General features: G+C 46.3%; 1 protein-coding gene across 2 annotated transcripts in view; it reads right to left on the bottom strand.

The window, feature by feature from the left end:
- The window catches only part of SPHK1 (sphingosine kinase 1), a 65,286-nt gene extending 53,599 nt beyond the window's left edge, over window positions 1-11,687 (bottom strand). The window contains exon 1 of one of the 2 annotated variants that reach the window (XM_063960413.1): window positions 10,949-11,687. In XM_063960413.1, coding sequence (XP_063816483.1) covers window positions 10,949-11,348 — 400 coding nt within the window. In that variant the 5' untranslated portion in view covers window positions 11,349-11,687. The remainder of the gene's footprint in view (window positions 1-10,948) is intronic. The other variant, XM_063960414.1, reaches the window with a different exon arrangement.
- Between the last annotated feature and the right edge of the window lie 470 nt (window positions 11,688-12,157).

The following is a 12,157-nucleotide window of genomic DNA, read 5'->3' as shown; positions in this document are numbered from 1 at the left end:
AAAAAAAAAAATGTGTGAACTGTGCACTTTGGGCATCCAAACGGGAGTCTGGACACCCAAAGCAGGGAGTTTAGACCCTGTCTGTTTGGGCGTGACATGCGCAATGTGCATGGGTGCCCAAGCACAATTGAATTGTGACAGTTGTTTGGGCATCTAAAAAGTCCCGTTTAGATGGGATTTTTAGATGCCTAAAACAATTGAATTAGCCCCTTATGATTGTACTGACACTATCGCTCCGATTGTAGCTTTTCAGTCTCTGCAATCCAATGTTCCCTTCTTTCCTTTTTTCCTCTGCAGCAGATTTCCCCTCTCCTTTAAGATTATATTCCAGTTTAAGACACTTGCAAACATTACTTGGGTATATTTGTCTAAGGCAATTTCAATAACCACATGTGTAGTCTGATACTGCAATGGTCACAACGATAACATTTCTTGTTTGTTTTTCTTTTTAAATATTACAAGACAACTAAAAAAAAAAAAAAAAAACTTGATTCAAAAAATATATATTGAAAAAAATCTTACTGTATGTGAATGTTTTCAGTAACAAAGTTTCTCCACCAAACATTAATAGAGCAGTAAAACATACATTTTACTGTTCATGTAGCCAAGCTACTGGATACACATATTAACATACATGTAATGTACATACATATACAAACATTTAGCCTTAAAAGGGTTATCTGATGGCTGGCTTTCTGCGAAGTTTGACTATTTTTCCTTATCAGCAGCACACACCCTGGCATCATATACTCAACAGAGTCCATGCAAACTCATCTGGAAAACTCCTCCAAACAGCTATTAATGTTCCAAGTCACTATACAGATAACAGGGCACTTCTGATGAGGTACAGCGCTCATGTTTTCCTTTTTGGCGTGCCTAGGTATTAGACAGTTTTTGATACTAAATAATTAAATATACAAAAGTATTGGGATATAGAGGTATGGGCCAAAATAATTTCTATCAGCAAACAAAATCTAAATGTTAGAAAGGTGGTATAGCGCAGTCTTAAATAAAAAGCTACTAAAAAGGTAGAAATAATAGTAAAGAAATAAAAACATTTCTGGGCCAAACATCTGTTCTGAGACGAAACCACAGAGATATAACAGCAATAATATACTCACAATGCCAAATGCAAAGCCGGGTACACACTAGACGACCTTTTAAACTAATTTGCTGATAACAACTATTCGTTACGACAAATTCTTAAAATTGTTCAGAGTGTACACACTATGGGCACAGCAGCAAAATTGTTCCCTAATGGGCAAAACCATGTGCACTACACGGGAAGGAGGGGGGGGGGGGGGGAGGCAGGTATAACATGTGCAGAGAGAGATAGATTTGGGTGGGGTGTCTTCAAACTGAAATCTAAATTGCAGTGTAAAAATAAAGCTGCTAGTATTTACTCTGCACATAAACAAAATAACCCACCCAAATCTAACTCTCTCTGCACATGTTACACCTGCCCCCCTGCAGAGCACATGGTTTTGCCCACTAGAGAACAGTTTTGCTGTTGCGATCAGGTCTGAATTAGGCCTAGCGAAGCATGCTCCCGTGGATCACTAGGGAGGTCCTCGGTCGTCTGTACACACAGCTCAATTTAAAAAAGTCGCTAACGACTATAAATGTAAATCGTGCAGTGTGTATGTACTATATAATTTGTACAACATTGTATCGTTTGCATGTCATCTGCTGTGTACCCGATATTACAGTTCATCTGGTGTGTACCCGATATTACAGATTCAGATTTTCCCAGAGTTAAGATTTTCACTGCTAGATTGAATACACCCATTTTTATTAAATTAAAGGCCAGACATGTAAGGCGAGGCGGGGATTGGAGAGGGGGTCAGATATATTTTACAGTTCTTAAATGTTGCCAGGCAGTTTGATTAGGAACCGCTAGGCTCCCAAAAAAATATTTTTTTTTTCTATTATATATATATATATATATATATATATATATATATATATATATATATATATATATAAATAAATCACCTGGAGTTATCAGGACCCCCAGCCAGTATTATTTTACTGTAACCAAAAAAATAGCAGTAAATGGTTGACAAGATTAGGAGGAATTAATTCTTTCAGTTTAAAAAAAAAAAATAAGAATTTACTTACCGATAATTCTATTTCTCATAGTCCGTAGTGGATGCTGGGGACTCCGTAAGGACCATGGGGAATAGCGGCTCCGCAGGAGACTGGGCACATCTAAAGAAAGCTTTAGGACTATCTGGTGTGCACTGGCTCCTCCCCCTATGACCCTCCTCCAAGCCTCAGTTAGGATACTGTGCCCGGACGAGCGTACACAATAAGGAAGGATTTTGAATCCCGGGTAAGACTCATACCAGCCACACCAATCACACCGTATAACCTGTGATCTGAACCCAGTTAACAGCATGATAACAGAGGAGCCTCTGAAAGATGGCTCACAACAATAATAACCCGATTTTTGTAACAATAACTATGTACAAGTATTGCAGACAATCCGCACTTGGGATGGGCGCCCAGCATCCACTACGGACTATGAGAAATAGAATTATCGGTAAGTAAATTCTTATTTTCTCTAACGTCCTAAGTGGATGCTGGGGACTCCGTAAGGACCATGGGGATTATACCAAAGCTCCCAAACGGGCGGGAGAGTGCAGATGACTCTGCAGCACCAAATGAGATATCTCCAGGTCCTCCTCAGCCAGGATATCAATTTTGTATAATTTTACAAACGCATTTGCTCCTGACCAAGTAGCTGCTCGGCAAAGTTGTAAAGCCGAGACCCCTCGGGCAGCCGCCCAAGATGAGCCCACCTTCCTTGTGGAGTGGGCACCTACAGATTTTTGGCTGTGGCAGGCCTGCCACAGAATGTGCAAGCTGAATTGTACTACAAATCCAACGAGCAATAGTCTGCTTAGAAGCAGGAGCACCCAGCTTGTTGGGTGCATACAGGATAAACAGCGAGTCAGATTTCCTGACTCCAGCCCTCCTGGAAACATATATTTTCAGGGCCCTGACAACGTCTAGCAACTTGGAGTCCTCCAAGTCCCTAGTAGCCGCAGGCACCACAAATAGGTTGGTTCAGGTGAAACGCTGAAACCACCTTAGGGAGAAACTGAGGACGAGTCCTCAATTCCGCCCTGTCCGAATGGAACATCAGATAAGGGCTTTTTCAGGATAAAGCCGCCAATTCTGACACGCGCCTGGCCCAGGCCAGGGCCAACAGCATGACCACTTTCCATGTGAGATATTTTAACTCCACAGATTTAAGTGGTTCAAACCAATGTGACTTTTGGAACCCAAAACTACATTGAGATCCCAAAGTGCCACTGGAGGCACAAAAGGAGGCTGTATATGCAGTACCCCTTTTACAAACGTCTGAACTTCAGGGACTGAAGCTAGTTCTTTTTGGAAGAAAATTGACAGGGCCGAAATTTGAACCTTAATGGACCCCAATTTCAGGCCCATAGACACTCCTGTTTGCAGGAAATGTAGGAATCGACCCAGTTGAATTTCCACCGTCGGGCCTTACTGGCCTCGCACCACGCAACATATTTTCGCCAATTGCGGTGATAATGTTTTTGCGGTTACATCCTTCCTGGCTTTGATCAGGATAGGGATGACTTCATCCGGAATGCCTTTTTTCCTTCAGGATCCGGCGTTCAACCGCCATGCCGTCAAACGCAGCCGCGGTAAGTCTTGTAACAGACAGGGTCCTTGCTGGAGCAGGTCCCTTCTTAGAGGTAGAGGCCACGGATCCTCCGTGAGCATCTCTTGAAGTTCCGGTTACCAAATCCTTCTTGGCCAATCCGGAGCCACGAATATAGTGCTTACTCCTCTCCATCTTATCAATCTCAGTACCTTGGGTATGAGAGGCAGAGGAGGGAACACATACCCTGACTGGTACACCCACGGTGTTACCAGAGCGTCTACAGCTATTGCCTGAGGGTCCCTGGACCTGGCGCAATACCTGTCGAGTTTTTCCCAACGGTTTATAATCATGTGGAAGACTTCTGGGTGAAGTCCCCACTCTCCCGGGTGGAGGTCGTGCTGAGGAAGTCTGCTTCCCAGTTGTCCACTCCCGGAATGAATACTGCTGACAGTGCTATCACATGATTTTCCGCCCAGCGAAGAATCCTTGCAGCTTCTGCCATTGCCCTCCTGCTTCTTGTGCCACCCTGTCTGTTTACGTGGGTGACTGCCGTGATGTTGTCCGACTGGATCAACACCGGCTGACCTTGAAGCAGAGGTCTTGCTAAGCTTAGAGCATTGTAAATGTCCCTTAGCTTCAGGATATTTATGTGAAGTGATGTCTCCAGGCTTGACCATAAGTCCTGGATATTCCTTCCCTGTGTGACTGCTCCCCAGCCTCGCAGGCTGGCATCCGTGGTTACCAGGACCCAGTCCTGAATGCCGAATCTGCGGCCCTCTAGAAGATGAGCACTCTGCAACCACCACAGGAGGGACACCCTTGTCCTTGGTGACAGGGTTATCCGCTGATGCATCTGAAGATGCGACCCGGACCATTTGTCCAGCAGGTCCACTGGAAAGTTCTTGCGTGGAATCTGCCGAATGGGATTGCTTCGTAGGAAGCCACCATTTTACCCAGAACCCTTGTGCATTGATGCACTGAGACTTGGCTCGGTTTTAGGAGGTTCCTGACTAGCTCGGATAACTCCCTGGCTTTTTCCTCCGGGAGAAACACCTTTTTCTGGACTGTGTCCAGGATCATCCCTAGGAACAGAAGACAAGTCGTCGGAACCAGCTGCGATTTTGGAATATTGAGAATCCAACCGTGCTGCAGCAACACTACCTGAGATAGTGCTACACCGACCTCCAACTGTTCCCTGGATCTTACCCTTATCAGGGAATCGTCCAAGTAAGGGATAACTAAAATTCCCTTCCTTTGAAGGAATATCATCATTTCGGCCATTACCTTGGTAAAGACCCGGGGTGCCGTGGACCATCCATACGGCAGCGTCTGAACTGATAGTGACAGTTCTGTACCATAAACCTGAGGTACCCTTGGTGAGAAGGGTAAATTTTGACATGAAGGTAAGCATCCTTGATGTCCCGAGACATCATGTAGTCCCCTTCTTCCAGGTTCGCAATCACTGCTCTGAGTGACTCAATCTTGAATTTGAACCTCTGTATGTAAGTGTTCAAAGATTTTAGATTTAGAATCGGTCTCACCGAGCCGTCCGGCTTCGGTACCACAACAGTGTGGAATAATACCCCGTTCCCTGTTGCAGGAGGGGTATCTTGATTATCACCTGCTGGGAATACAGCTTGTGAATGGCTTCCAAAACTGTCTCCCTGTCAGAAGGAGACATCGGTAAAGCCGATTTTAGGAAAGGCGAGGGGGAGACGTCTCGAATTCTAATTTGTACCCCTAAGATATCACCTGAAGGATCCAGGGGTCTACTTGCGAGTGAGCCCACTGCGCGCTGAAATTCATTGAGACGGGCCCCCCACCGTGCCTGATTCTGCTTGTAAAGCCCCAGCGTATACTGAGGGCTTGGCAGAGGCGGGAGAGGGTTTCTGTTCCTGGGAACTGGCTGATTTCTGCAGCCTTTTTCCTCTCCCTCTGTCACGGGGCAGAAATGAGGAACCTTTTGCCCGCTTATCCACGAAAAGACTGCGCCTGATAATACGGCGTCTTCTCATGTTGAGAGGCGACCTGGGGTACAAACGTGGATTTCCCAGCTGTTGCCGTGGCCACCAGGTCTGAAAGACCGACCCCAAATAACTCCTCCCCTTAATAAGGCAATACTTCCAAATGCCGTTTGGAATACGCATCACCTGACCACTGACGTGTCCATAACCCTCTACTGGTAGAAATGGACAACGCACTTAGACTTGATGCCAGTCGGCAAATATTCCGCTGTGCATCACGCATATATAGAAATGCATCTTTCAAATGCTCTATAGGCAAAAATATACTGTCCCTATCTAGGGTATCAATATTTTCAGTCAGGGAATCCGACCACGCCAACCCAGCACTGCACATCCAGGCTGAGGCGATTGCTGGTCGCAGTATAACACCAGTATGTGTGTAAATACATTTTAGGATACCCTCCTGCTTTCTATCAGCAGGATCCTTAAGGGCGGCCATCTCAGGAGAGGATAGAACCCTTACAAGCGTGTGAGCGCTTTATCCACCCTAGGGGGTGTTTCCCAACGCACCCTAACCTCTGGCGGGAAAGGATATAATGCCAATAACATTTTAGAAATTATCAGTTGTTATCGGGGGAAACCCACGCATCATCACACACCTCATTTAATTTCTCAGATTCAGGAAAACTACAGGTAGTTTTTCCTCACCGAACATAATACCCCTTTTTGGTGGTACTCGTATTATCAGAAATGTGTAAAACATTTTTCATTGCCTCAATCATGTAACGTGTGGCCCTACTGGAAGTCACATTTGTCTCTTCACCGTCGACACTGGAGTCAGTATCCGTGTCGGCGTCTATATCTGCCATCTGAGGTAACGGGCGCTTTAGAGCCCCTGACGGCCTATGAGACGTCTGGACAGGCACAAGCTGAGTAGCCGGCTGTCTCATGTCAACCACTGTCTTTTATACAGAGCTGACACTGTCACGTAATTTCTTCCAACAGTTCATCCACTCAGGTGTCGACCCCCTAGGGGGCGACATCACTATTACAGGCAATCTGCTCCGTCTCCACATCATTTTTCTCCTCATACATGTCGACACAAAAGTACCGACATACAGCACACACACAGGGAATGCTCTGATAGAGGACAGGACCCCACTAGCCCTTTGGGGAGACAGAGGGAGAGTTTGCCAGCACACATCAGAGCGCTATATATATACAGGGATAACCTTATATAAGTGTTTTTCCCCTTATAGCTGCTGTATAGTTAATACTGCGCCTAATTTGTGCCCCCCTCTCTTTTTTAACCCTTTCTGTAGTGTAGTGACTGCAGGGGAGAGCCAGGGAGCTTCCCTCCAACGGAGCTGTAAGGGAAAATGGCGCCAGTGTGCTGAGGAGATAAGGCCGCTGATAAGGGGGCGGAGCCTATCACCCGTTTTTTTATGTATTTTGGCAGGGGTTAAATGCATCCATATAGCCCAGGAGCTATATGTGATGCATTTTTTGCCATCCAAGGTGTTTATTATTGCGTCTCAGGGCGCCCCCCCCAGCGCCCTGCACCCTCAGTGACCGGAGTGTGAAGTGTGCTGAGAGCAATGGCGCACAGCTGCAGTGCTGTGCGCTACCTTGTTGAAGACAGGACGTCTTCTGCCGCCGATTTTCCGGACCTCTTCTGCCTTCTGGCTCTGTAAGGGGGCCGGCGGCGCGGCTCTGGGACCCATCCAAGCTGGGCCTGTGATCGTCCCTCTGGAGCTAATGTCCAGTAGCCTAAGAAGCCCAATCCACTCTGCACGCAGGTGAGTTCGCTTCTTCTCCCCTTAGTCCCTCGATGCAGTGAGCCTGTTGCCAGCAGGTCTCACTGAAAATAAAAAACCTAAACTAAAACTTTCACTAAGAAGCTCAGGAGAGCCCCTAGTGTGCACCCTTCTCGTTCGGGCACAGAGATCTAACTGAGGCTTGGAGGAGGGTCATAGGGGGAGGAGCCAGTGCACACCAGATAGTCCTAAAGCTTTCTTTAGATGTGCCCAGTCTCCTGCGGAGCCGCTATTCCCCATGGTCCTTACGGAGTCCCCAGCATCCACTTAGGACGTTAGAGAAAATACTTATCACATGAATGTTTTGTTTAAAAAAAAAAAAATGGACAAGCTTTTGAGGACATTCATCCTGTACTATACATGTGTGATCTGGCACGGCCAGGTAAGGGCACGCTAGAATGAGCATTTTGAGACTTCAACTTTCAAAGAGCTACTTGAACATGAGTTTTAGAATAAAGTCATACATTTTATAACGGAAATGTCAGATTTGTTTTAGGAATACTAATGTTGCGTATTTACTCATAGATGTGGCCGTACACTGTGCACTCAAAACCCACTTCTGCATCAAACCCAGCCATTTCTCATCTTAACATGCCCACTTCTACCCCATCTGTGTCATCCATATCTGTCTGCCCCTTCCCTTCAGAATGTACTGTAAGCTGTCATGAGCAGGGCCCTCTCCCCTCACGTGCTTTTCCCTCTCTTAGACTATTTCCTACTCCATATCCCGTTCAGTGCCGTTTCTTGCGGCGGGCGAGCCGTGCAACCGCACGGGGCGCCCGCCGCGGCACTTCTTCAGCACTAAATCCCCCCTCCCCTCTCCTCCCGCAGGGTTTCGCGGAATGACGCGTTTGCGTCGTGACGTCACAACGCAATCGCGTCATTCCACGAAACCCCGCCCCCCAGCTGGGCGCTCGGGAGGAGGGAGAAGGGGGAGCCAAGCCGGCGCCGCGCAGACGAGGGAGAGGCGGCTGAAGAGCGGGAAGAACCGCTTCAAATGTAAGTCAGCCCCTCTCCCTCCCTCCCTCCCCCCTCACCACCACCTGCCGTATTGTGTAAATTGGGGACACCTATCTTCGGAATGTGTAAAATGGGGACACTTGCCTGCCGGAATGTGTAAAATGGGGACGCAGTCTGCCGGAATGTGTAAATTGGGGACTCTTGCCTGCCGTGATGTGTAAAATGGGGACACGTGCCTGCCGCGATGTGTAAAATGGGGACACCTTCCTGCCGTACTGTGTAAAATGGGGACACTTTCCTGCCGTACTGTATAAAATGGGGGCACTTTCCTGCCGCAATGTGTAAAATGGGGACACTGTCCTGCCGCAATGTGTAAAATGGGGACACTGTCCTGCCGCAATGTGTAAAATGGGGACACTTTCCTGCCGCAATATGTAAAATGGGGACACTTTCCTGCCGCAATGTGTAAAATGGGGACACGTGCCTGCCGCAATGTGTAAAATGGGGGCACGTGCCGGCCGCAATGTGTAAAATGGGGACACTTTCCTGCCGCAATGTGTAAAATGGGGACACTTTCCTGCCGCAATGTGTAAAATGGGGACACGTGCCTGCCGCAATGTGTAAAATGGGGGCACGTGCCTGCCGCAATGTGTAAAATGGGGACACTTGCCTGCCGTACTGTGTAAAATGGGAACACTTACCTGCCGCAATGTGTAAAATGGGGACACTTGCCTGCCGCAATGTGTAAAATGGGGAAACTTGCCCGCAGTACTGTGTAAAATGGGGACATGTGCCTACGGCAATGTGTAAAATGGGGACACTTTCCTGCCGCAATGTGTAAAATAGGGACACTTTCCTGCCGCAATGTGTAAAATGGGGACACTTTCCTGCCGCAATGTGTAAAATGGGGTCGCGTGCCTGCTGTAATGTGTAAAATGAGGCCTTTTTTTTTTTTAATCCTGTGGTGGCCGTGATGATAAGATCAGATAAGGCCACACCCAACTTAAAGCCATGCCCATTTTAACAAGGCCACGCCCCCTTGCCGGGAGCGCGCATGGTTTTCCTCTTTATATCTATGTGGGGGGGGGGGGGGGGCATTTTTTCTTATGTGAATATGGGGGGGGTGGGCGCATTTTTAAATCTCGCACTGGGAGCCAAATTGGCTAGAAACGGCCCTGACCCCGTTCAACAGCGTGTAACCCTCGATTTCTGCCACCCTAATGATTACTTTAGTGTCCTGTCCCCTGATGCAACATTGTTTATATACTATGTATTTGTATTACATTGTTCTTGTACTGTGAGTTTTTTTTTTTGCTCATTTGTTTATGTTCTCTGTTAGTCGCTGCAGAACCCTTGTGGCGCCATATAAATAAACAATGATATTAATAATTATTATCAGCTGATCAGGCCAACAATTGCATAGTGCATGGCCACAACTGAGCTATTATCAGTATTTTGGACATAACAAATCTTTAGCATACCCGACAGAAGCGAAATTTGTGCTCTGATATCCGAGCACAAATTATCACTTCTGTCGGGTATGCTAAAGATTTTTCATGTCCAAAATACTGATAATAGCTCAATATCTGTCAGTGTATGGAAAGGATATTGGATGTTTTCAGTATGCTAGATAATTGGTCTATCTGATGAGTTTTATTCCTCTGCATTTCCCAGCTGTAAGGTAATTGTAATAGCAATGACATTTATACCACATTCCCTACAATTGTACTCTGCTCTATAAAAACACAAGACTTACAGAACAGGAATATCGAGTGGAATGTGGTCTAAGCGGTCACACCTGTCTTTGCATTTACACCTGGCTTGTGTTTCCTGTACACAGGGCAACTTTCTGAAGGCAGACGTTAGTCAATAGACAAATGCTGGGGTAGTTTGGCTAAGTGCACACAAGTGACACAACATTACGCAGAATAGATTTTGTTTAATGATGATGCACACACACATATATATATATATATATATATATATATATATACATATACATACACACACACACACACACACACACACACACACACACTATGATATAAGTCTGAACTTTTATAGCTGAACATTCTGCACCCACACATTCAGGTTTAACAGGTTTTCCAACTATGAAAAGACCTGCATTGTGTTCTGTCAGCATTCATGTGAAATTACACCTAAAATAATAATTTTGTATCATAAAAGCACATTCTAATATTAAACATTTTATAATAGTTCCAAAAATGTGTAAAACTAAAACTTGAAGTTGTTTGATCAATGTGAATATGACAGTGTGTAATGTAAAAGCATTGCTAGGTCTGTAAATAAGTAACTGGTTGTGTACATAAATTAATATATACACTTATTTTGTAAAATATAGGTAGATGTATTCTGCAGAACTGTAACATAAATATAAGCTTTGGGTACACACACAGGGGCAGGGGAGCACCCACATGCCATCCTATGATGATCCTACTCACACCTGCTGTCAGTGCATCCCCCATACTGATCGCAGTCACCCCGCAGCAGCAGCAGCGCTCATCTATCGGACTACAGCCCTTATACATCTATAGGGGTCTCACCTTGGAGCTCCTCGACCAGCTGCCATAGTCTCTGCGCCCAGCTCTTGGCGAGTTTCAGGTTCTGTTCCCGGTCCCTGGAAGCCTCCGTGCGGAAGGTCCTGGAGATGCGCTGCCGGCAGGTGGCGGCACCTAACATGCCCCGGAGAGGGTAGAATGTAACGGTGAGATACCCTCCTATGTCCTTGGGGTCTTTGCCCATAAAGGCACGGCAGCTGACGCAGTCGGGTAAGCTGAAGGCTGTAGGGGGGCACTCCGGGGAGGCCAGGCTCAGGCTCTGCATTATCAGCTCCCTCCTCGTCAGGAGCAGGGAGAGGACAGTGCCATTCCCGGGCACCTGGGAGAAGGTGTCACACAGGAGGATGTCAGCTGGGACACTGGGTGACCCCGGAGCATCAGCCATTCCTGCACCCTGGAAAGTCTTAAGTCAGGAGGAGAGACTAGTGAGTAACTGCATAGAAAGTATATAGAGTAGACCTCAGTGGCAGAGAAAGGGGACAGATTAGACAGAATATTGGGTAATGGATGTAGTGAAGATGGGAATGGAAGAGACACACAACGCAAGCAGCAGAGAGAGAGGAAAGGCTGCTGCTGCCGCCGGCTGTACGGCTGTAAGTTCACATTTGGCTCTGTCCAGTAAGTTTATAGCGTCCAGCAGCACCCGCTGCTCCCTGCTGCCCCCTACTGAAGTCATTGTAGACAGAGCAGCCAGGTGTCTGTGCTGAACCCAAATAAACCTCACCTCGTGTTTGCAGTAATGTATATAGAGCAAACTCAGGAACCAGTTGTATATTGCTACATTTCCCACTGCTTTCAGTACCTAGAATAATAACAGCAATGGATTGTATCACATTGGCAGTGAATCTGAATATGTCATATGTGCAAATGAGACTCTGATAACACGCAAGGAATGACGGCATACAGTGAAGCTTGGATGCCAAGGATCAGCTTTTTTTTTTATTATTATTTTTCTTTTATGTTCATGGCTTTCAGGTCACTTGGTGCATTGCTGTTGGTTTTGGGAGGGGTTTAATAAAGTGTATTCACAGTACGTACACAAATAGCTGTGTGGTATTAGTCATTTACTCGATTAATGTGTGCATAATAATTACTTAAGATGCTTGCATGTAATTGTTCAGAAACGCAGCACACTCCTTAAGTAACTATGGTTGCTAGGTCAGCCATTTACAACCAGGACATGATCAGTCTGCA

The sequence above is a fragment of the Pseudophryne corroboree genome, chromosome 3, assembly GCF_028390025.1.
Source record: "Pseudophryne corroboree isolate aPseCor3 chromosome 3, aPseCor3.hap2, whole genome shotgun sequence".
In the NCBI taxonomy this organism is placed as follows: Eukaryota; Metazoa; Chordata; class Amphibia; order Anura; family Myobatrachidae; genus Pseudophryne; species Pseudophryne corroboree.
The sequence above is the reverse complement of the archived record's forward strand: the minus strand, read 5'-3'. Positions and strand labels throughout refer to the sequence as shown.